Source organism: Fusarium tjaetaba, assembly GCF_013396195.1.
Source record: "Fusarium tjaetaba strain NRRL 66243 chromosome Unknown NRRL66243_c0000222, whole genome shotgun sequence".
NCBI classification, from domain to species: Eukaryota; Fungi; Ascomycota; class Sordariomycetes; order Hypocreales; family Nectriaceae; genus Fusarium; species Fusarium tjaetaba.
In genome coordinates, this window is record NW_023501418.1 from 1 (window position 1) to 24,709 (window position 24,709).

Here is a 24,709-nt window from a genome sequence, read left to right on the forward strand (position 1 = left end):
GGGGGGGGGGGATGGTCGGGGAAGCCTAGTCCTTGAGACAGGTTCGTTTTGTGCTGGGAATGTCTGGGGTTGAGTTCTCGTTGGTGGCCATGAACCAAATTTAATTATCCCGGCGGATCTCGTGGAGTAATTTACTGGTGTAACGTGCATAATTAGTGTCCTTCTTGGGCGGGAAAATCAATGGAGAAACGGGCGGAGAAACCTGCGGAGGCGGAGGATTGCCAGAAACGGAGTAGGTTTGACGCAGGGTCCAGTTTTGATATCGGTTCTAGATCCATTGACAGTTGAATTGGAGCCATCGGCAACAGAATTCGGTTTCATCAATATTCTTTAAAGTAAACTAGACGTGCAGTAGAGATAACAATGCTAATATCCTATCCCCAATCTTGCACCTTTATCAACCTGTGCAATCTGAGCTCCGTTAGGCCCAAGGTAGGTTAGGTAATTGACTGCACTCATCATGTCTCCTTTCATTAGTGATGAGCGTTCAGGCGCGTTGGATGTCGATGAGCTGTTGTCCAAGCTCACAATAGACGAGAAGGTTTCTTTACTGGCAGGTAAGCTCTAGCTACTCCATATCCAAGATCAACCATCGATAATAACTTCCGGCTCTGGCAGGCAAGGACTTCTGGCACACAACACCACTGCCCCAGCACGGCATCCCGTCGATACGCCTCTTGGACGGACCCAACGGTATACGCGGTACAAGAATCTTCGATAGTGTCCCTTCATCATGTCTCCCTTGCGGTACAGCCTTGGGTGCGACCTTTGATACAGACCTGCTGGCCAAGGTGGGCCAATGCAGGGACAAGAGGCAAAGGCGAAAGGGGCCGTCGTTGTACTTGGCCCAACCATGAATATCCAGAGAAGTCCCCTTGGTGGCCGCGGCTTCGAGTCCTTCTCAGAAGACCCTGTGCTGTCTGGCTACCTGGCTGGGCACTACTGCCGAGGCCTGCAGCAAGAGAATATTGCAGCCACGCTCAAACACTTTGTCTGCAATGATATGGAGGACGAGCGTATGGCTGTTAATGTCATGGTGACGCAACGTGCCCTGCGCGAGATATACCTGCTACCATTCCAGCTTGCCCTTGCCATTGAAGATCCCCAGGCTGTCATGGCGGCCTGGAACCAGGTCAACGGCACGCATGTCTCTGAGAACAAAGAGCTGCTGCAAACCATTCTTAGAGATGAATGGAAATTTGACGGACTCGTCATGAGTGATTGGTATGTTGAGCTCCGTCCTTGTGACTCACGATTGCCTGGCTAATATCCGGTGTTACCTTACAGGTTCGGTACCTATAGCACAACAGGAGCTATCGATGCTGGCCTCGACCTGGAGATGCCCGGTCCAAGCCGCTGGAGAGGCAGAGCACTTTCTCATGCTGTAATGGCCAACAAGGTCACTGAGGCGCAGCTCGACGATCGCGTACGCAATGTTCTCAACCTCGTCAACTACTCCATGGCCGCTGGAGTACCCGAGAACGTACCTGAGAAGCAGCTGAACCGCCCAGAGGATCAGGCTCTTCTCCGACGCGTATCATCGCAATCCATCGTCCTTTTCAAGAATGACAACAGTATACTGCCATTCAACAAGTCAAAGACAACGGCCGTCATTGGGCCCAACGCTAAGATAGCCCGTTTCTGCGGCGGAGGCAGCGCTTCACTCCTCCCTTACTACAGTGTTTCGCCATACGAGGGCATCGCCGCTAAGTGCCAGCAAAAGACGGTCTTTTCTCAGGGTGCAACAGACCATAAGATGCTGCCTATAATTGGGGATTACCTCAAGACGCCCCAGGGCCAGCGGGGCTTCATATGGAGAGCCTTTAATGAACCAGCAACAAGCGTAGGCCGAAGACCAATCGAGGAGCGTGTTCAAACTGACTCCAACTGTTTTCTCATGGACTATGACAATCCAGAACTCGCCGCAGTCTGGTACGCTCAGGCAGAAGGCATCTTCACGCCTGATGAGAGTGGTCTGTACGACTTTGGCCTCGGTGTTGAAGGCACAGGTAAACTCTACATTGACGATGAACTTGTCGTAAGCAATTTCAAGAACCAGAAGCGGGGAGAAACCTTCTTCGGGTCTGGGACTATTGAAAAGAAGGGCGAAAAGGTATTCACTGCTAGTCAAGAGTACCGCATCCGTCTGGAATGGGGATGTGCCAAAACCAGCCAACTACCGCCTTTTGGCCCTATAGGCGGCAAGCACGGTGGTTGGAGAGTCGGCTGCTTCAAGCGGACTGATCCTGTCCAGGCCATTGAAGATGCTGTTGCAGTTGCCAAGACAGTTGACCAGGTTGTCTTGGTTGTCGGATTGAACGACGAACTAGAATCTGAGGGTACTGACCGCACACACATGGACATGAGCTACTCCTCGAACACTCTCATCACCAAGGTTCTTGCAGCAAACCCCAACACGGCTGTGGTGGTTCAATCAGGTACACCAGTTGGTATGCCCTGGATTGACGATGCCAGTGCAGTTTGCCATGCTTGGTATGGTGGCAACGAGACTGGAAATGCTATTTCAGATATCATATTTGGTGACGTTAACCCTGTAAGATGGTCCTCCACAGATGAGAAAAGTCGTAGCTAACGTGTATCACCAGGCCGGCAAGCTCCCGCTTACGATCCCGGCTAGACTCCAAGACAACCCTACATTTTTCAACCACCGCTCCGAAGCGGGCCGTGTCCTCTACGGCGAGGACATATACGTTGGATACCGCTGCTACGAGAAGATAGATTCCAAGCCTCTGTTTCCCTTTGGACATGGGCTATCATACACGACCTTTGCGCTGAAGGATCTCAGCGTGCAAGTCGGGGCCACATCCACCGTAACAGTACAATTGTCAAACACCGGATTCCGCTCCGGCTCCGAAGTTGTCCAAGTCTATGTTGCGCCACCGGCAAATACTTCGGTTCAACGTCCTGTCAAAGAACTCAAGGCGTTCCGTAAAGCTCACCTGGAGGCGGGGGAGAGTAAGCAGGTCACAATCTATTTGGATACCGTGCTCTCGACGAGCTATTGGGATAAAGCACGCAATAAGTGGTGCAGTCAGGCCGGTGAGTATAGATTGTTGGTTGGCACGAGCAGTGCAGATACTTCATTGCAGGCATCCTTGAATGTAGAAAGGACGAGGTATTGTAATGGCCTTTCACCTAGAGCATAGATTGTACATATGCATAATAGACACGACAATAGACTAGAAGAGCATATTAGACGTCATTTCCGATGACTCAACACTGATAATTACAACTATAATCATTACCCTGTCGAGCCCTCAGCCCATCCGCTCGGTAGCTCAGATCGTAGAGCCTAAACAGGTACCCAAGCACTAACTCGTTAGCTTGCATCCGCATGATAGGAGCTTCTTCGGTCGGTGACAGCTCACGTGAGGCCGGCATGTCTCTTCGGCTTGGCGGGGAAAGCAGCCGAAAATGGGACCGAAGCCGGGGCAGGTTTAGCGCGACGCCGCAACCCCGCGGCGATAAAGACGTAACGTCACGCCAGTTCTGAGGAACAATCACAGATACGTATGGAAATCCTTGCTGGCCCCTGGGAGAAATCTACCTACTGCCCTGATATGAACTTCTCAGCCTCTGCAACTTCCCCAACCTCGAGGGTCGTCACGCGCCAGGCTTGCGATGTATGCCGCCTCAGGAAACGGAAATGCAGCTTTGGTACAGGCGGTGGCATACACTGGGCAAATACGGACCTTGTGCCAGACCCGACAACGCGATGTGACAACTGCGAAAAGTCGGATTCTCAATGCACATTTCAAATGCCGTCCAAGGCCCGCGGCCCCAAGAGGAAGACGGGTTACCGTTACAGTATCGGCACTGCTCACTCGGCCTCTGCTTCTCCAGAGGTTGATGCAAGTGACATTATCAACGCATCTAGTCCGCTCTCGCCACGGCCATTCTCCAACCCTGGCTCTTACGTCCTCGAAGAACTGGCACCGGAGCCTTCTATCGCCACCACCGCTTCGCCTGCAGGTTGTGCACCCCCGTATCCGACTGATGTATTGCTCCCCCGAGACTTGATTCACTTCATTCTCAACGATTATTTAGTCCATGTCTATCCATTGATTCCTGTGATACACCGGCCAAGCTTTAAAATCGACCTCGACCGCAACAGCGACCTGCGCGATGAAAGCTTCCTGACCCTGATCATATCACTGTGCGCATTAACGGTCTGCATCCTTCCGTCACGCTTACAAACATACCAGGACTTCTCCAGTCCTTTGCCATTCCGCACGCGGACGGAAATGGTCAACCACTGCTACAAATTCAACCAGAGCTTTCGAGACGCAAGTTACTTCGATACCATCAGCCATGAGAAATGGGCTAGTAGCTTCTTACTAGGTATAGCATTCCACCAGACAGGCAATACCAACCAGTGGCGGATGCTTGAGGTGGAAGCCATGCAGCTGCTACGTTTGCTAGAAGTGCACCGCGTTTCAAGCTATGCGGGGCTCGACCCCATTGAGGTCCAACTGCGGAAGAAGGCCTTTTGGCTCATGTTTTATGGATATGTTCACCAGATGCACAATTTGCGGAATGAACGGTTAATGTTTCTTGATACCATGCTTTCATGCGAGCTTAATCTCGAAGACCTGATGCCTGCTCCCGTGGACGACGAGTACATCTCCTCCAGCGGTATACTCCCATGTCCCGAGGACATAGCCGCAGCCTCTTTAACCGCAGGTTACAACATACATTCCCGCATCTTCGCGGCTGCGCTAAGGCCGCCGGGGTCTAATGGGAAACAGACTTGCATATGCAGCCACTTGAAGGACCCCCAACAACGTCTCGTTTCACTCAGGGAGAGACTACATCATCTCAAATATATGCTTGACACAGTACCAGCTGCATATGGAATCTGGAACAAAAAGACCACTGCTCCAACTGTCCCGACCTCCGCCTCTACTACATCTTCTACTCAAGGCGAGGAAGTGGGCAACATTCAACGTGAGGCTATTCGTGTCAACATACATATCACACATTTGTGGCTCCAGAGTATGTTACTAGATCAGATCGATGCACTTGAAAGCGAAGTATCTGCTTCTGCTTCTGCCACACAAGCATCCATGAACCCTCTTCCCTTATTATCCTCTCCGTCTCCCGCAAAATCAGACACTACATTCTCCGATGAACGAGAAAGTATTTGCCAACAGCTGCTTCATCTTCTACACTCGTTTTCTCATTACGGTTTGGAACCGAACGGCCTTTCTCTTGTCAGTATAAAAAGATATTCCAGTGGGTCACTTTGTTTCTCAGCTAACTCTGATAAAACTGCAGGTATATAAAGTCCGTGATGTCGCAGTTTCCCTCTTAACTTATCCAACTGAGGATCCTGTTATACCACGTGCACAGAGAGCAAAAGAGTATTTGCAGGAGTTTTCAAGTCTTTTATCTATGCTCGATATGAGTGAGAGCTTTATTTCATTAAGCTTGCAGAGCTGGACAAATATAAGTCGGCAAAGACATACTGTATCTGTCTAGCTAAAGCTGGCTTATATAGAGGGTAAAAATTAAAAGAAGTAGTCTAATATTATATAACTCTTGAGGTACCCTAGAGTGGTATTTTCAATCGCTGTACTAAGCCTTATGTCAGCAGAATTATTTTGTCTATTTATAGATAGCTTCCAGTCCAGCTTACATTTCCAAAGACAAACAGTCAACAAATCACAATGTCATCTCAAGGGGAACAAATCCCCGGTCGGATTTCACTGCAAGATCAGCAAAGAATACAGCAGCAACGAATGCATGCGATAGCGATGGCACAACAGCAAGCCACGATTCGGCAGCAAACTGCACAGCAAATGGGAGCCGGGAGTCAGAAGATGGGATACCAGCAGATGGGAATGGGCCAACCCTACAGTGACATTCCCGCCACTGACCCAAGCGACATACACATTCTCACTGGACGAGGATTCAATGTGACGGACTTTCTCAAATATCTGTGTGCCTGCCGAGAGGGTGACTTATCTACTCTCGAGTCAATTGTCGCCTCACAAACCCGTTCGCCACTTTTCCTTCACCATGGCTTGCTGGATGCTATTAAACACGGCAAAGTCGAAATTGTACGCTATCTTCTCCAGTCTGGAACACCGATTTCGCGAAACACCCCAGAAACTATTCTCAGAGCCCCAGCGGATCAACAAGTTGCGTTACTTCAGCTCTTTACTGAACACGGCTGGACAGTCAATTCGCCAGAGCGCCTCCTGCCCAGGCTCATTCAGACGAACAACGAACCACTGCTTGATTGGTTTCTGGAACATGGTGCAGATCCCAACATTGGTGGCCCTGAAGGAGATCCAGATCAAGCTCTCAGACTAGCAGCCTCACAGGGGACTGTTAGGTTAGTACAAAAGCTTATTGATGGACTGAAGACTCTGAGTCTCTCACCGATAAGACTAACAAGGAGGTCGAGGACACTCACGACGACATCATCGCTGTCATCGTGTCTCTGGGCGGCAAGCCCGATGTTGGCTGCAACAAGAAGCGAGGCCTGCTTGGACCTATTGGTGATATCATCAACAAGCTCGCGTGTATGGCCCAGGATCTTACCAACATCTCGGGTAGCATCATTGCTGGTAACGTGCCTGCCGTCACCAGTGTTGTTCCTCAGGTACAGAGCCAGAACGATGATCTGACTGAGGAGGATGAGGATAATCAGAGCCAGGATGAGCAAAGCAAGGAAGAGTCCACCAAGCAAGATGAGACGACCAAGAAGGAGTCTACTACAGAGGCGCCTACAACCACCGAAGCCCCTACTTCAACAGAGGAGTCAACTACCACTGAAGCCACTACCACGACTACTGGAATGCTGCAAGTTTGTGGTGCTGACACTTGCGGTGGTGGTAGCGGTGGTGGATCTTGTCCTATTGGGTCTGGGGGGTCGAAAGGAGGACAGATGGGCAGCGCGGCTGGCGAAGTCAACTGCAATGACCTCTCAACGACTACCATTGACGGACCCCTCCCTACGAACCCTTCTCAGACCATCGACTTCGGTGACGATCCCTTTACTGCTCCTACTGCCCGCGCCGAGTCTGCATCCCTGCCCTCCAAGCGTGATACAGAGCTCGGGGCTCGAGCGTTCAACGATGACATGTCTCCCAATCCTTTCTATGTTGCCTCCCTCACCCCCCTATGGGTAGATCAGACTGGAGCCACAGCTGGACACTGGTTTGGCGCTCCTCCTTTTGCTGGTAAAGGTTCTGCAGGAGTCAACGGGATCTATGGCTGTACCTCGGTCATTGTCGTGTCTGACTTGGGTGTCTATGTGTCTCACATCTGGGAGAACCCTGTCTTTATCGACAACTTCGGGAACCCCACGCCTGACGACGTATTCCAGGCTACTACTTTCAACGCGCTTCGCGACGGCACTCTTGATGCTTATGCCGAAAGTATTGCTGGTTATGTCGGTACAGACCAAGCTCCCAGTGTGCTGCATTCCATGTTTCACCCCAGGGTTTTCGTTGTGACCCCCTTCACTACCGACTATGATCGTGGTCGTGGCGTGACCACCACTTTCCGCTACGAGGCACGTGCCAATTACCTCGCGACTGCAGTCTCTGGTATTGTTCCTGGGTCTGATTATACCGTTCTCGGCTACACACGAGTTGGTGAAGTAGAATCTAAGGAGCAGTATGGAACGTGGGGTCGCGCTATCGTCGAGTATGATATGCTTGAGGAGATTGTTTTTGGGTCCGATGAGAACGACATGGGCCAGTTTATGGGACGATGGAGACTCTGGGTCGAGGACCAGCTTGTCACTTCACACAAGTTCCTCGTCTTCCCTGATCCTATCGCGGCCCCTGAAACTACACCTGCTGCTACACCTGCTGCCGGTCTGCGGAAGCGTGCCGATGAGGAGGCTGCTAGCAAGTGCTTGGTACGTGGTGGCTCCACTGCTGCCACTTCAGCTGGACCCTCTTCTACAGACAAAGCTGCTACTAATACAGCCGATGCCACTTCCGCCGCCGAGACTTCAGCAGCCCCTACTACAGATGAAAAGACTGCCGAGTCTACTGGAACAACCGCTGAGGAAGAGAAGACCACCGAGGCTGCGGGAACAACCACCAGCGAGGACAAGACTATAGAGGCTACAACAACTCAAGCTGAACCGGTGCTGACAACCTCTACTCCAACCACCTTTATCACTACTACCAGGCCCTCATCTGATGCCATCACAACTGATGTCACATCTGATGCAGCAACAACTAGTGAGGAAGTCCGCACATACTACCCTTGTGTAATCTACGGCGGACCTCGTGTCGACAAGCCATACTGCCAATGCAGCACCACAGTCTCTGGCAAGCAATACGTCACTTCAGCTTCTCTGATCGACAACAGCTGCGAGGACTACACTTCATATCCGTCCCCAGTTGTCCCCGTCACCGAGGCTCCAGCTACCCAAGCTCCAGTGCAGACTCCCTTCACTGAGACCAACGACGGCACGGTCTTGGTCTACTCAGCCTACACCCTCGACTACTTTATGGCTTATACTGTCCACGTCACAGCGACACGTGGCTATGGTGTACCGTCAACTGTGTCCACGCCTGTGCCCACTCAAACTGCTGTTGATAACGATGGCAGCGGCCAGTGTGGAACATCCGACAGTCTATCAAAGAAGGGCTTGGGTGAGGCTTGTGATAGAGCCATCAATGAGTTCGACGCCGACACTTTGTACAAGGGTTACACGACACGATACAGCCGGTCTAACAAGGGTATCCTTATGGCTGCCTCTTTTGGCCAAGCTGCCTGTATTGCCAAGTTTGAGTGCGATGACTACGGCATTGGAATGAAGGGTAGTGACATTATTGCAGCTCGCGAGAACGCCAAGAAGAACGACGGTATCTGGATTTGTGGCCACATTCGTCTATCAAACTCGTGCAGCGTTGTCATGGACTACTGCACAAACTGTAACAACAGGGGTTAGACATTTATTTTTTGGGATAGCTTTCAACATTTAGACTATTTCTCCTTCCACATCAATTCACTTTTCTGAACTACATCTTATATCAAGCTTTTACGTGAGATCGTCCGTTTCATTCTATGAGAAGAGGATCCAACGACAATACTTCATTTCCAGTTCCCGCCCGTGCAACTTATCCTGGTTCCGTATCCTGGCGCACAGTTCAATAAACTTTTATGTTCATACAAGTAGATAGCATAATTGCGTTATAATATTTACGAGAGTAGAAGTATTCATCTCAAAAGACCCCGAACATCGGCGAGGTAACATCAGCAGGACCCGAAGTGCCTAAAGCCCTGCACAACCAATTGCCGGAGCCCTTACACTCCTTACACCCCTGAGATGCCTACGCCCGAGGTCTCCTTTGCCGTGCTGCTCTCGTGGCCGGAGCATACAGAGTCCTCGGGCTGTATACCCGAAATTGGGAATTCCACAACACTTTCACCCTCCAGGTATCCCTCACTATCTGCCAAATTCTCAAAGTCGAGGTGGGAAGTTGCCTGCCCGTGTGGAAGCACTTTGGCTGGGATGGCCAAGTTCAGGGCATAGTAAAATGCTGCGGCTGCAGAGAAGCAGATAACCCAACCTGTCTGATATATGTGGGTCGCAGCCATAGACACCCAGGTTGGATGATAGGCTCCAATAAGTCCTGGAATACCGAATACTGCTGAGCAAACCCAACATCCAAGTGCCTTCAGATTCCAACCGCCAGTGTAAAAGTATAATGAGCCTTTGGATGGGTTGAAGAGCGATGGAGTGTGGATATTTCCACGCTTGACGAAGAAGTAATCAATAATGATGATCTGAGTGTGTTAGCTTCTTGAGACCCTGGGAGTTCGAGGCGGAGAAGGCTTACAGCACAGATTGGTGAGATGAAACAATTATAACTGCCGAGAAATATCAAGAAAGCCGATCCAGAAGCTACAAAAGAGGTAGGTTTTGTCAGCGTTTGATATGAGAATTCGAGGTATGTAGAGAATCTTACTTAGGAGCTTCCACGGAACAATGGCGAGGGACAAGATGCCGCAGCAAATCTGCCCCCGGACAATTGTAAACACTTTCGGTACTAGACCGGTAACATCCGCTCCTGGAAAATGTGTTAGAATTCTCAAGTGTCATCCCAGGGAAACCCAATCTCACCAAAGGGGATAGCGTTACAACCGATGTTCACGCCCAACACCGACAACGCAAATCCGAATGAGGCAAAGAAGCACCCAGCGCGAGCTGCTGGACCCCAAAACCGATCAAGGATTGCGTTGAGAAGATCCCACTGGTTCCAGTATGCGTGGCCGAATTTCCCTTGCACTGCTGCTGTAGCACCAATACCAAAAAAGAAAATCAGTGTCTTGCTGAGGAAGATGGACGATGATTGTCTCCAACCAGCATCCTTGGGCCTACGGGTATACCGAGTGAGGTCGGGTTGCTGTGTTGTTTGTTAGTCTACCCTCGAAATTCGCAAAGATGCTTGCGGATCCATTCAGACTCACATTGACCAGCAGCGCAGACGTGACACCCAAGCAGCTGTTGATTCCATTAAGCATCGCCCACCCGAGGGCTCCGCCTTTGACTTCCGTGCTTGAAGAAAGAGAACTCATACGAATACCTCCTCCGTAATGAAGACACCAGGAGAAGACGCCAATACAAGCCAGAGGACAGATTATGGACTCGGCCTAGGACTTGTTAGGCTCAACACGCGAATCGAGGCTTCAGAGGATATACGAACCGCGAATAGAAACTTGATCTTGCGCGGGTGAACTGCCAAAAAGGGCATCTCAATGATCCAGAACAAGAAGAAGGCCAGAAGATCTCTGGATGTGATCCCAGCGCCGGCAGGCAAGTGGTTCGTCATATTCCACCAGGATTCTCCAAAGACGCATCTCAGGAGAACACTGAGTAGCTGGGACCCAAAGTATGACTGTACTCCAAACCTGTAAAGCTGTCAGTACGAAGGCTCCTTTCTCTTGACCCAAATGTCCATGGTCTTTCTTACCAGATAGTAGCTACCACGGCTCGGATCCAAACGAAAAAGAACTGACCATACCTACACTTTCTGTTAGTAAGTTTTTCATGTGAGGTCCCAAATCTATGGGGATGTGACGACTGACATTCCGAAGACACTCCGAGCCAGGACGGGGTAGCCAACATGATACCTTGCGCCGGGTCGACCGAGAGCAAGAGCAACAGAGGATGAGATCAAGTTGGCCTGGTTCGAGGTTAGCTGTTGCCCTTCGGCCACCGTATCATAATTCTTACAATTATGCATGCAATCAGAGCTTGATGCCAGTTAAGGCCAACAGCGATCAGGCTCGCTCCATTTGACCATTGACTTGCGTTGAACGCGTTCTAGACGGTCGCGCAGTAATTCAGCGATGTGACTCAACAAAGTGGATAAAAGAATGTTGGCTTACACCCCACCAATAACTGCTGAGTGAGATCCTGACTCGAAAATTAGCAAATTGAATAAAGCTCTCATGTCCAGCATGACACGCACCAGGACCATGTCCTTGCGCTCGGCGGAGTAGGCGCGAGATCCTTGTTAATCCAAGGCGAGGATTTGGTTCCGTCCGCAGAGTTTGTAGTCAACACTGCCTTCCACTCGGCCTTCGAACGGGGAACTTTTGGCATCTTCATAATGGATCAGGCGAGAGATGATTGTTTCGGTAGCCACTTGTCGCTTGTGAGATTGCTTTCAGCAGAGTGAGGTACATGCTGCAACTTATACAACTCCGAGAGTTTGTGGCTTGCGATGCAGCATATCAGTAAGGTTATACTGCGCATCACTGGTGTTGTGGTATGTTGGATGATTTGGGTAGCTCGCTATCTGTCGGAACGGCCATATCGTTATCATAGACCAGCGCTAACGTGGCGATACGGATTATCTCTCAAGATAGCGATATGACGGGTTGACCCGACGCTAAGGATGCTGTAGCTCGAATGCGGACCATTCCGAAGCAGTTATCTTCAGCCAGTCATAAAAGCAAAGGTAAATAAAACATTTTGTGACTACTCTCATCTATGCTCACGGATCATCCAGTTGGGCTTAATCTCCTTTCCGCCTTACGAATATTCATTCCTATCGTTACGATATCGTTTCGCAAACATCCACAGTTTAATTCACCAGAAGTGCACAGAACTATGCAAGAGTTTGATACCATCCTGCGCAATGCCCATGTCAATGGTTCCTTTGTTTGCGATATAGGCATCAAACGAGGCGTCATTGTTGGCCTGGGCGTTGGCCTCGTTGCAACAGAAGACACGCAAATAATTGACTGCAACGGGGCCATTGTAACTCCAGGCGGGGTTGATGGCCATGTCCACCTGTCTCAAGATCGCTCGCCCAGAGCTCAAGAAGCAGGCTATACTAGTGCCGATACAGGTACGCATGCGCTCTTCCTCCTCATACATGGTAGTTTTCACTGACTCCAGCATGCAGTTGACACAGGGACTCGGAGTGCAATTGCCGGAGGCACGACGACAGTCATCTTATTTGCAGAGCAATCTCGGGGCCAGTCTCTGAAAGAGCAAGTTGACAAATACCATGAACTTGTCAATGACCAAGGCTCATATGCGGACTACGGTTTCCATGCCATCATCACCGATCCCACTGCACAAGTGCTAGAACAAGAACTTCCAGAGCTTGCCCAGTCTGGTATAATGAGCATGAAGCTATTCCTCACATACAAGCACATGAGGATTTCGGATCGCCAGGTGCTCTCAGCGCTGCAAAAGGCACGGGAACTAGGAATGGTGGCACTAGTGCACGCTGAGAATGGGGATCTTGTCGATTTCTTCACTGAGCAATTAGAGGCCCAAGGACTCACAGACCCGAGGTTCAAGGCGATAGCGCATCCTCCAGAGGCTGAGGCCGAAGCCGTCAATCGCGCTATTACTTTCTCCTCGGTCATGGATACGCCGATGCTCATCGTTCATGTCTCTGTTCGACAATCGATGGATGTTATTCGCAAGGCCCAATCATTATTGAGGCCGGTATTCGCCGAGACATGTCCTCAGTACCTATTATTAGGGAAAGAGAACCTCGACAGGGATCATTTCTGTGGTGCGAAGTTCGTTTGCTCGCCCCCTTTGCGCAGCGACCCAAAGGATATTGAGGAAATATGGAGAGGAATCATCAACGGCACATTCACCATATTCTCATCAGACCACTGCCCATATCGGTAAGAAATCACATGCTATCAGTCGCCCTTTGTAAGAAGAATCAACTCATATCAACTCAGGTTCGATGATACCAGGGGAAAGAAGTTGGGTCTTTCATATAGCAACAATGACGAGGTTCAAGGAGTGTAAGTCTTGAGTGATCAACATCTATCTGGCTGGTTCTGACCACCATCTAGATTCACAAAAATACCGAATGGTCTTCCTGGAGTCGAGACCCGGATACCCTTGCTCTTCTCCGAAGGGGTCCTCAAGCGTCAGTGCATTGATGTAAAGAGATTTGTCGAACTCACGTCTGAGAACCCAGCGAAGTTGTATGGCCTCTATCCACGCAAAGGTGCTATACAAATAGGATCAGACGCCGATATTGTCATATGGCACACACAGGATACGTTCTCGCCTAGAAAGTTGGAGCACAATCTACACCTGCACGATGGCTGTGACTACTCGCCATATGAAGGCATTGAGTTTTTGAACTGGCCTCGAATTGTTATCGTGCGGGGCAGGGTGGTTTTTCAGGATGGCATTGTAACGGGCACCAAGGGTTATGGTCAATTCTTGAAAAGGAGTACATGCGCTCTGACTTATCAACGCCGAATGGACAAGGAATGGGATGTGCTACGTGCCTCTATATGAGAGATTCGACAATCAATGTGGTTGAGAGCATTACTTAGACTTGCAACATCATCATGGAAAAGAGAAACCGGAAAATACATTGCCACCGACTCAAGCATATGCTAATAAGTACCAGTATCTACCGCTAGCTTGTTTCCTACTACAACTATCTATGTGTCGTGGACCGGTTCTGTTCCGATATTGAATAACGAACCCCACTCACTAGCAAGGCTTGATGTTTCTATACCAAGTTGTCGAAGCATACCGTGCAATACAGTTGCAACTGAGTCTAGAACCGTAACAGAATATTTCCTTTCCCAGAATATCACTCTTTGTGCAGCCGAGAGGTTGGTACACATGATGAGAATGACCCGGGCCCCGTTTGTGACAACCTTTGAAACCATTTCATCCAGCTCTTGCTCTTGAACAGCCGCGAAATCAAAGTTTGTCGTCAAGCCGGAGCATTGAGATCTTGTTCCTGCTATCGACAGCCCTTCTTTTGCAAAGTTGTCGCAAATTGCAGCGTTAACCTCTGTTATATATGGTGTCACGAGGCCGATCTCTGGAGCCACGCCGTGAAGTAGGATATCCCTCATTGCCAAGACCGATGATGTTGCTGGAATGCCGGTGGTGTTCTTGATCATTTGACATAAAGTGTCATCGGAAGAAAACCCCAGCCAGGATGCGGATGTGCCGCTCCAGCCAATAATGTCGACTTTTGCATCGGCTAATAGCCCCGCTGCTTCTAGCATTGACTCCAGGGTAAATTGAGAATTTGAATCGTCAGAGAGTTCGATTTTCGTAACGCGGAATCTCGCAAAATGGAGGCTAGCTTCTATCCCTTCCTGTGCAAGACTGAGAATCATTTGCTGCGTTAACGGTTCCAGTGCTGTATTCGATGACGGTACGATAACTCCTAAGCGAACTCTGCGTGGAGATGATGTTGAGTCCATGATTGATGTGCAAGATTTAGTATAGAGCCAAGGCGACTGATGGTGATATTATGAACAACGCACTTCCACCGACGGAAACATATCGCAAGACAGCACTTCACCAGACACGAATTGGCTACGATTAATTTGTAGAGAAAATGTGATTACAATTGGGCGCCATGATTCGGAATGGTCCGCAATCAGAGATAACAGATAACGTTAGTACCAAGCACGGACGTCACTGATAACTGTGATAAGATTTGTGCATGTATGAGCCAGCCTGTATTTGGCTAGCCCGAGTATCGGGTCACTCCGATGCCGATAACAACGAGCGGGCATGAACATCAATGCATAACTCGGATCACATCCGTATCTGGACAACCTGTAAAAGCTATCGCTCTGATCCGATTACATTATGGAAGAAGAGAGTATGGCCGAATACAACCGCCCTGCAAAACGACCTCGGGTCTTGGTTGCATGTCAGAGATGCAAGAGCCGACGACAAAAGGCAAGATAAACATCAACTTCACGGTCGCGATTGATCTGCATTGCTAACTGAGACAAAACTAGTGCGACAATACGAGCCCAGCCTGCTCGAATTGTGACAAGGCAAAGGTGCCGTGCATATACAGCAACCAAGCCTACCCCTCGTCCTATGTCAAGAGGCTGGAAGAGCGAGTTCGCCAACTGGAGGCAAATCTCGTGATGGACGAGTCTTCTCCAATCCAGGTCGCCAGCACTGAGAATCTTCGCGAAGGACCAGTAGAAAATTTGCCAACAACTGCTCCGCCCGAGAGCCCTGCGCCAGGTCGTTCACCAGAAACTACAGAGGTGACCTCTGGAACAGAGCGTTCTGGTCAACTTGCGCTGGGTCTGGGGGTCCTATCCTCGTGCGCAGGGGCTGAACCGCATTACTTTGGCTTCTCAGCTGGTCTAAGCCTTGCACATTTTGTTCAGGTTGCCATTGATTCTGGGGAAAACCCTGTCGACGTGTCTCTACCTCAGCTCGCCGACAGACCCTTCTCGCACCAAGTGCCAAAAGCCAACATCACATTAGCCGAACCTCCCAAATACAATGCAGGAGCGAGCTATATACGGGCTTATCTGGCACTCGTGCATCCCTTGTATCCGTTCTTGAACTTGGAAAGGCTGTGGCATTTGCATCGCTCTATCACCAAACGACGAGATGGGCAAGAATCTCTTAGTACAGAGCATATTGACTTGACAATAATGCATTTAGTATACGCCATTGGTTCCAGGTGCCTTCAGCTGCTTCAAAGGTTTAGCATTTCGAGTACAGTTCCCGAGGGACATTTTCTTCGAGCAATGGAGCATATTCGTCAAGACCTCAAGTTTACGAGCACCAAGTCCATCGAGGTGACGTTACTTCTTGCCATTCATTCAATGCGCTCTCCTTACGGTAAGCAAATCGTTGTTAATATTACTCTACTCATGTGTACGCTTGCTGACGAGGTCATGCCAACCAAAGGTACGAGTGTATGGCATCTTGCGGCCCTAGCTATTCGTCAATGTCTCGAACTTGGACTCCATAAACAACGCCACGTAGATCGCCAAAATATGGAAGTGGACCACTATCGGAAGAGACTGTTTTGGAGTGCCTATATTTTTGAGAGGAAAACAGCTTTAGTTCTAGGTCGGCCATTTGCTCTCTCAGACGAAGAAATTGACCTTTCTTTGCCGGCGGCTATGGACCATAGTGATCATGCCACCACTCCAGATGAAATGCCACAACATAGTCTGGACCATGGGTCACAGTGTAAAACTACCCTCAGTTTTCACCGGCAGCATATACAGCTATACCAAATCCACAGCGAGATTCGCCTGGCCCTGTCACGAATGAAGAAAACTCCTGCAAAGGAGGGCCTGCGAACGACAACATCCAAATTGCTTCAACAACTGGACCAATGGAAAAAGCAAGTTCTAGAGACGTTCATGGAAGACGCTTCCAAGGGGCCTGATGGTTCTAGAAGGCTTACAGACCTCTTACGAGAACAGGATAATGCTGACAGCGAAGAGTCGTCGTCTTCGGAAACCTCCCAAGACCAAGGATTTCTCAAAAGGTCTGCCGAGATGGAAAAGACTGAGCTGTTATTAGAATACCACAAAGCACGAAGGTCATTACTTCAACCATTAATGACCGAAAATTGTCACAATTACCCATTTGAGACAACCGACTACGCGGCATGCGCCGAGTCATCTGGACAAATATGCCGGCTCTACAGGCGCCTCCATCGTCTGTCACCGATTCCGTTCTCACTAAGAGATCTGCACGCCGTTTTCCTTGCTGGCTTCACGTTAATTTACTGTATCCGCACGTGTCCCTCTATCTATTCCGTGGAGCGCATCGGCGACGTCGGGGCCTGTTCCACTGTCTTATATGTCATCACAGAACAGTGGTCAAGCGCAAAGAAATACCGTGACGTTTTCGAGACAATCTCAGAGAAGATGCTAGACGCAGTGAAAGGGCAGCACCTTGGAAATCACAGTGGTGAAGGCTTGTCAAGCCGAGAGACACATGGCGCGACAGCGATTAACAGACAGAGACAGAGACAATCCCGCATGCCACATGTGCTTGACGGTGATTTCAACATCACATCAAACTATGTGGAGAGGAATGAGTACCACGCTAGGAGAGAGCCTGTAGAGCCTTGTGAGACTCGGAGACGCGTCTCTGATGAAATACCTGCGCAGTCCTCGTTGGAGTTGACGCAACCGACGTACTTACTCCTCGATGGGGATCGATGTACTGATGCTATAAATTTTGTCCCTCATTTCCGTCAAAGCATAGACTTGGACTTGGATCACGATATTGAGAAACTTCTCTCGAGTGAGGGACTAGAGTGGTTTACTGGTGCCGTTCTGTAGAGATGGGCAATTCGGAGCTGTTACCTGTTACAAGGCCAGATTGTTTACTCAAGTTTGCGATAATTTGTCATAATAAAAATGAACTGCCATATCATGCCAAGTCAGGATTAAGCAGTTTCTCCATGTAGATAGCGATGCTGCATCAGACCCAAGGGAATATTTACCAGCCCCGCTGATAAGAAGTAAACTAGACTCAGGACAGTAGCAATCCATACGCAGCTCAACCCTCCGATAAGAGATATCTTTCGCATTCGACCCTCGGAACCATCCGAATTCTCTCAACTGCGCCGCTGATGCGGGGTTATGAAAAGTTGAGGCAGTTAGCTTCTTTGTCATAGGCGGGAAATAAAAGTGTTGATTACAGCAGCTGTCCCAGTGCTTAAACCTGCCAGCCCAAACTACCACCTTATCATTACTGTTGCTCCGCGTAAAACACTTAACTTACGACTGCAAATTTATATGAAAATCATCATGGAGGCATTCGATCTCGTTATTACCAACGGTGTATGTGTTACAGCCTCTGATATAGGTGCTTATGATGTTGCTATTAAGGATGGCAAAATCGCCTTGCTTGCTCCATCGGGATCACTTGCTGAGACGGATGCATTGCGAATAATCGATGCTGAGGGCGCATACGTGACAGTAGGTCTCATCTCTACTTCTGGATAGAGTTTACGCTCACAGACAATGGATAGCCTGGTGGTGTTGATTGCCATGTTCATCTTCAAGAACCTGCCATGTTTGGGAAGGGTTCCTCATCTGATACATTTGAAACGGGTGAGTTGTACAACACACTAGAGACCGTATTCATGAAGAGACCGCATTTTTAACACAAACCCAGGAACCCGCTCGGCAATCGCTGGAGGCTGTACTACCATTGTCTGCTTCGCTCCTCAACAGAGACACGAGCCCTCACTTCTGAAGCCTTTGGCTGACGCCCATGACAAGGCTCGAGGGAACACCTACTGCGACTACGGGTTCCATCTCCTTGTCTCCAACCCCACCGAAACGGCTCTCTCCGAGCTTGGGATGCTCAAAGCTGAGGGCGTCACATCCCTCAAGATCTATATGACCTATGAGGCGCTCCAACTCCGCGACGATCAGATCCTATCAGTTCTTCACCATGCTCGTAACAACCATATTCTCACCATGATCCATGCAGAGAATGGTGATATTCTAAACTGGCTGACGGATCAACTTGAAGCTAGCAAACTCTTTGCGCCAAAATATCATGCAACATCGCGTCCACCTGCGCTCGAAGCGGAAGCAACCAACCGTGCCATCGTGTTATCCTCTATCATTGCTAATACGCCTATCTTGTTGGTGCATATTAGTGACCCGGATGCAACATATCGCATTCGGCAAGCCCAGACAGCTGGCCAGCCCATCTTTGCAGAGACTTGCCCGCAGTATCTATTTCTGACGCGCAACGATCTAGATGCGCCAGGCTTCGAGGGTGCTAAGTTCGTGTGCTCGCCACCCCCACGCGATGAAGCATCACAGGAGGTTATTTGGGAAGGCCTACGAAATGGAACATTTACTGTTCTGAGCTCAGATCATTGTCCGTTCTCTTATGATGATACAGAAAAGGGCAAGAAGGCTTGCATTACACATGACCATCCAGTCGGAAAGTTCAGGCACATCCCAAATGGAATTCCTGGGGTAGAAACGAGACTCCCTCTTGTGTTTTCTGCCGACAAGCTGCCCTTAACGAAATTCGTGGAGGTGACATCAACAAATGCAGCAAAGTTATATGGGCTATACCCCAAGAAGGGTGCAATGATGCCTGGTGTGTCGGATGCGGATCTCGTGATCTGGTATCCCAATGACAAGTTACCCGATGTGACGATTCGAAACGAAGCATTACACCACGCCAATGACTACACACCATACGAAGGCAGGACAGTGAAGAACTGGCCACGATATACAATCTTACGCGGTATAGTTGTATGGGATAATGGAGAGATAGTAGGCAAGAGGGGATATGGCGAGTTTGTTCAGCGACAGGCTGGTGTACTGAATGATATTTGGAATTGTGTAGAGGAGCAGGAATCATTCACAGCAGCCTATCTCTAGGTTAATGTTGTTCTTGGAGTAAGAGGAAAAGATAGAATTTATAACGGCTCTCATAATATGGATACTGAACTTAGCCTCGGCTAAAGTAGGGAAGTCTGCCATGTTAGGTCTAGTGGAGCAATCTCACGCTGAACAACAGAGCATTGGGCCACTAATTCTAACTCTATCATTACCTCTTAGTCGGTCATGACGTTTTAGATACCGTCCCTACTCTTCGTCACTATGCAATCTAACACCTGATAGATCGTGGCAATGAGACCCTCAACAGCGTGCTTGAACTGTAGAAGTTCTAAACGCAAATGCGATCGGGCAGACAGCTCAGCAACATGCTCCCAGTGTCTTCAGCGAAACTTGCAGTGTACAACAACTATCATCAGCCCCCAACTTCCAAGGTCATCAGAAGTACAGTATCCCCCACGGCTTAGTCAGTCAGCCTGTACACAAGATGAGAAGATGTACTTGGTGGATCTCTACTTTCGCTTCATCCATGATTCCCCTCACAGCCTCTTCCACGAGCCCACATTCAAAGTCAGCGTTACAGAAGGTACAGTCACACAACCTGTCCTTCTTGCTATGATGGGTTTATCTGCAAGGTATGTTATACTTCTCAGGACTTGTTTCATATGCACACGCTCAACAGTTCTGATCTGAGACCAGATTCGCCACAGACCCTGACATTGTGGCTCGTGGGCCGATGTATCGCGCTCAAGCTACCGCAGCACTGAAGGACGACCTAGAACATATCTGCATCGAGAACATCCAAGCTTGCATTCTTGTCGGAAACAATTTCTTCGGAGAAGGTGACGCAGATGCCGAGTCTCTGTATTTTGGTTCGTCCTTGGCCCTTCATTTCCGCTGCAACGATATCTAATTGTCAATCAGGACTTGCAAGTCGAATGACTCAAATTCTGAAGCTGGGAGAGATTGATGAAATTGATGACGGCGTGATGCGAGAAGTCAAGAGACGCATATTCTGGACGTGCTTCATTATCGACACTTGGGCCAGTGGAGGCTCTAACCTATCACCACAGTTCAGATGGCGAACCAAACAGCCTCGAGGGCCACTCGACGAATACATGTTCTACAACATGAGATCAGGAGATGGAGACGTCGCAGAGTCGGACTGGAAGCCTGGATTGTGGGCTCATATGGTCAGACTGGTTGGGTTATACGCGGAGATACAGAACCTCCAGCAAGAACTCGCGAACGGGGTCGAGTGGAACGAATCCTTCATAGATGAGTCAGTGCAACGACTTGAAGCTGAGCTGAGGGCTTTCGAGGAGGGGTTGGGTCCTGGATTGATGTTCTCAAGGGAAAATCTGGCTTCTTTCGTCAATCGTGGCTTAGGACGCGTCTTCATAGCCTTTCATCTGGGCTATCACCACTACTATACGCTTTTATTTTACCAATACCTCGATCATCGCCGACCACCGACGAGAAACGGCCGCAAATACGCTAGCTCCTGCAAAGCCCATGCTGCCATTGTATGCGACGTTCTCAAGGCCTCACGGGAGGTCCCTGGGGCCGAAGCTCTATACAACATCGTGGGACATGTGACAATCGTGTCCTCATCAGTGTTGTTACACACATATCTATTCGGAGAGTCTCATGAGCTTGAAGAGTCAAGAGACCGCCTGAGTTCAAACCTCGAATCGTTGGTACAACTAAGAAACTACTGGCCCAGCGTGGAGATGATGGTAAGTACATCGCTATTACTCCTCGGTCATTTCTCACCAGCAAGCAGATCAAACGGCTGGTTGTCTTTCAGAAGAATTGCATTCAGTCAATGAATGCAGAGTCTTACCGGTTCGACAGATGGATGGTCAAGTTTCTTATTGCTCATGCGCTTGCTCTTGAAGATAAGGTGGATGACAATTGGTCTGGTGCCAGTGTTGAAGGAACAACCGGACATGACCATCTTGAACGAGGTCGAATCACTCAGGCCATGATTATGGATATCCAGAACTATGACACCGAGACCTGATGGGTATTAGATAATCCGAATAATTAAGACGTGAGGAGATGGTTCCAAAGCGCAGTATAAATTCTGGTTGTGCATCATGAAAACCGTCAGGCAATGGTTGAAAGTTTACATCGCGTAGCTATCGTGACGCGACGCGATGGTGTTGTCACTGGGGTGAACGGATCAGGGTGTCACGTTAGTAAGAAGATGCCGGGTAAACAGCCGAAGTGGGGGAAGACACCTCTAAAGATGAAAGCCAATCGAAGCAAGTCAAACCCGGGAAATGCGTCCAATCAAATAATGCCAAAGCCGGAGCTAAATATGCCCCCTCATTTCTAACTTGAGAACCTTGTTTTGCCAACCCCAGTCCGACTCCACACACCTGCTGGGCAGCAAATGCAGCATCTAGAGCGTCAGCAAGGAAGAAAAAGGACATGTTTGGACAATGAGAAACATCACAGCTAGGCCGATACAAGTTACTGGCTCAGATGCTATTCCAGGCTGAGGTCTGAGCAATTGGCCATGGAATGACCATCAGTGTTTAGTGCATCATGAGATGAGGAAGCCAGGGACCTGCTTACCCTGTAGATAAACTTTTTATTCTTAGAATCGCTGTTTAACCAGATCTATTATAAAACAAAAAAAAACACTAGAAAGGGTAGAATAAGATATTTATTTAGCTGAGCTTTATTGCATTCATTTATTGAGATTCAATGATAACAAGCTATGGAAGTGAACTAGGAGCAAGGAGGTTCTAGGTAATTGGTGACGCACTATTGACATTGAACATCAGACATCCTTGACCGTATCCTTCAAACCATGTTCAATCGCATATGCCTCCTCAGCGCGACGCTCAGCAAGAGTAACATACGTGCGGAATTGACGCGTGGGCACTTTGTTCATAAAAAGCTCGTCCAGCTCCTCGTAACTTCGCATGCGAGTCTCGGGCACGAAGAGGAATGCCAGAACAGCAAAGATCACCATGAAAGCTCCATAGACGAAGCCGATCTTGGCCTTGAGGTTACCGTATCCAGGGTTAAACATGTAGGGCGCGACAAACGACCACATGGTGTTGACGGCTGAGGATATGGAGATTGAGATAGCGAGGGTCTTGGTACGGAGGACAGACGTGGGGATCTCTCCTGCAAGGGTGTACACAGTTGATCCGACACCGACATTGTAGAAGAAGTTGTACATGGTGTAGAAGCCAACAGAGGCCGTGACAGCAGCCGTAGTGTCAATTGAACCAGAGATTCCCATACAGATGAGAAGCAGAGAGAGGCCAATGCATCCAGCGAGGTACATGGGTCGACGTCCATAAAAGTCGCCAACGAGGAAAGCGATTGTTGCACCAGACATGGAGAGGATTTGAGCGCCAATCTGAATCTGAAAGGACTTCTTGTCGCTAATTCCGAGGTACTGGTACATAAGGGCACCATAATTGGAGACGAATCCAAGACCTGACATGGGCTCAGAAAGGAATACCATAATAGCGATAAGGGATCGTCGAAGGTTGGTGCCCTTGAAGCAGTCGAGGTATGAGCCGAGATTCTGTGAGTCGGCTTCTTCGAGAGTCAACTTGATACGTTCAAGATGACCAGACGCGTCTTCAGGGTCCGAGTACATGCGCTCAAGAGCCATGCGGGCCTTTTCCATCTTTCCCTTACGGACCAGATAGACAGGACTCTCAGGCATCAAGAGTTGGCCGATCAGAGCAACACCGGCAAAGCCCCACTGGGCAACGATGAGAGACTGCCAGGACCAATTTGTCTCCCATTGTGAGCTGAAGTTGGAGAGGATGGCAGAGATGAAGGGACCGATGCATTGAGCGAGGTTGCAGAAACCAATTGTGGTGGATCGAATGGCCAGTGGTGACACATCAGCTACGTATGCTGTGCATAGGTTTTGGAACGCGCCAATGGCGACAAAGTTGACCATCTTGCCAGCAAAGAACATTTCGATCGACGTGGACGCGAACTCAACGCCAACTGATCCAATGTTGATCGCAGCCGCAATCAGAATGACAGGTTTGAAGCCAATCAGGTCAGCAAAGTATGAAGAGGCCCAGGCTCCAAAGATTGCAGCACCGTTGGAGCCTCCGCTGAGCGCAGATTGCCAGCTCGTCTCAATAAAGTATGAACCGTCGTCGAGTTGTTTTCCGAATCGCTCTTTGAACACGGGAATGCTGATTACAGAACCAGAAGACTGGTTCTCGAAGCCGCGGACGATGAGAGTCCAGAGCATGACTCCGATCCATAGGAGAAGCCATGGATCGCGTCGGAGGGTCTGGAGGTAAGTTCGATTGTGCTCTTGGTGTTGAATAGCATGACCGCGCGTATGATCTGGAGAGACATGGATGGTCTTGGAGTCTGATCGCTCAACGTGAGCGGTTGATTCAGGCTTCTCCATTGGGAGGCAGGATGTTGACAAGAGATAGAGAAAAGTGTTGGAGTCAAAAGACAGACAATGGATTTTGTGGTGAGTGATGTGGAACGGATATCAGTGCCGGCAGACGATGCATCTTAAATAACAAAAGGAGTGTCACCATTGGCATCGCGGTGCAAAGATCCCCGGATGGAAAAGCTTCTCCAACCTGCTGGTACACCAAAGTGCGGGGCCCCAGATGGGGAGAAAAGCTGAGGGTGGACTGAGACAAGGGTCTAGACCAGAAGGGGGAAGCTATCGCAGTCCAATGATGACTCGTCAAAGCCGGGCTGACTATACTAGCGCCGGCTTTGAATCCGTTTCATTGGTGATTCGGAAATGGTTCGGCAGACCTAACAGGAATTTGACTCGTGATCCAAGTCAATATTCGGTTGCTGATCCGCCGAATCGAATGCATGAGTATCGGGAAGGATCATCGGATCGTGCGATGAACCTGGCTGCCCATGGATGTGACTGCTTGCGACGTTGATTAGAATGATGAGGCGTTGAACCAATTCAGATATACGAGGGGTTTCTCGCGATGTAATACACCGAACAAGACACTCTTCCCATCTCAGACCATCCAAGGACACGGCATTGCCGATATGAAGCGGTATACCAGGCATAATAGTGTGAAGGAATTTGCTAGAATTGTGGTCC

The 24,709-nt window shown here is 49.3% G+C and overlaps 8 protein-coding genes across 8 annotated transcripts; 5 read left to right on the top strand and 3 right to left on the bottom strand.

Annotated features, from left to right (window-relative positions):
• Positions 1 to 460: 460 nt before the first annotated feature.
• On the top strand, positions 461 to 8,944 carry FTJAE_9690 (beta-glucosidase I; the record flags this gene model as incomplete). The annotated part of the gene is made up of 8 exons (XM_037356636.1): positions 461 to 557; positions 619 to 747; positions 792 to 1,224; positions 1,288 to 2,554; positions 2,607 to 3,060; positions 3,595 to 5,016; positions 5,776 to 6,356; positions 6,416 to 8,944. The coding sequence occupies 8 exons, from the start codon at positions 461 to 463 to the stop codon at positions 8,942 to 8,944; spliced, it is 6,912 nt and encodes a 2,303-aa protein (XP_037203232.1).
• Positions 8,945 to 9,309: 365 nt separating this feature from the next.
• On the bottom strand, positions 9,310 to 11,611 carry FTJAE_9691 (NCS1 nucleoside transporter; the record flags this gene model as incomplete). Its single annotated transcript, XM_037356637.1, has 11 exons — positions 9,310 to 9,783; positions 9,837 to 9,901; positions 9,966 to 10,067; positions 10,121 to 10,403; positions 10,468 to 10,650; positions 10,704 to 10,908; positions 10,971 to 11,021; positions 11,086 to 11,183; positions 11,234 to 11,323; positions 11,389 to 11,416; positions 11,472 to 11,611. The coding sequence occupies 11 exons, from the start codon at positions 11,609 to 11,611 to the stop codon at positions 9,310 to 9,312; spliced, it is 1,719 nt and encodes a 572-aa protein (XP_037203233.1).
• Positions 11,612 to 12,115: 504 nt separating this feature from the next.
• On the top strand, positions 12,116 to 13,789 carry FTJAE_9692 (allantoinase; the record flags this gene model as incomplete). The annotated part of the gene is made up of 4 exons (XM_037356638.1): positions 12,116 to 12,356; positions 12,414 to 13,155; positions 13,216 to 13,281; positions 13,333 to 13,789. The coding sequence occupies 4 exons, from the start codon at positions 12,116 to 12,118 to the stop codon at positions 13,787 to 13,789; spliced, it is 1,506 nt and encodes a 501-aa protein (XP_037203234.1).
• A 149-nt stretch (positions 13,790 to 13,938) lies between these two features.
• FTJAE_9693 (maleate isomerase) lies at positions 13,939 to 14,721 on the bottom strand (the record flags this gene model as incomplete). The annotated part of the gene is made up of 1 exon (XM_037356639.1): positions 13,939 to 14,721. One exon carries the CDS (start codon positions 14,719 to 14,721, stop codon positions 13,939 to 13,941), a length of 783 nt encoding a protein of 260 aa, XP_037203235.1.
• A 684-nt stretch (positions 14,722 to 15,405) lies between these two features.
• Positions 15,406 to 17,586, top strand: FTJAE_9694 (transcription activator acu-15; the record flags this gene model as incomplete). The annotated part of the gene is made up of 1 exon (XM_037356640.1): positions 15,406 to 17,586. One exon carries the CDS (start codon positions 15,406 to 15,408, stop codon positions 17,584 to 17,586), a length of 2,181 nt encoding a protein of 726 aa, XP_037203236.1.
• Positions 17,587 to 18,057: 471 nt separating this feature from the next.
• FTJAE_9695 (DAL1-Allantoinase) lies at positions 18,058 to 19,662 on the top strand (the record flags this gene model as incomplete). Its single annotated transcript, XM_037356641.1, has 3 exons — positions 18,058 to 18,228; positions 18,282 to 18,363; positions 18,428 to 19,662. 3 exons carry the CDS (start codon positions 18,058 to 18,060, stop codon positions 19,660 to 19,662), a joined length of 1,488 nt encoding a protein of 495 aa, XP_037203237.1.
• A 453-nt stretch (positions 19,663 to 20,115) lies between these two features.
• On the top strand, positions 20,116 to 21,646 carry FTJAE_9696 (uncharacterized protein; the record flags this gene model as incomplete). The annotated part of the gene is made up of 4 exons (XM_037356642.1): positions 20,116 to 20,255; positions 20,320 to 20,492; positions 20,545 to 21,359; positions 21,431 to 21,646. 4 exons carry the CDS (start codon positions 20,116 to 20,118, stop codon positions 21,644 to 21,646), a joined length of 1,344 nt encoding a protein of 447 aa, XP_037203238.1.
• Positions 21,647 to 22,414: 768 nt separating this feature from the next.
• On the bottom strand, positions 22,415 to 24,034 carry FTJAE_9697 (maltose permease; the record flags this gene model as incomplete). The annotated part of the gene is made up of 1 exon (XM_037356643.1): positions 22,415 to 24,034. One exon carries the CDS (start codon positions 24,032 to 24,034, stop codon positions 22,415 to 22,417), a length of 1,620 nt encoding a protein of 539 aa, XP_037203239.1.
• Positions 24,035 to 24,709: the final 675 nt, after the last annotated feature.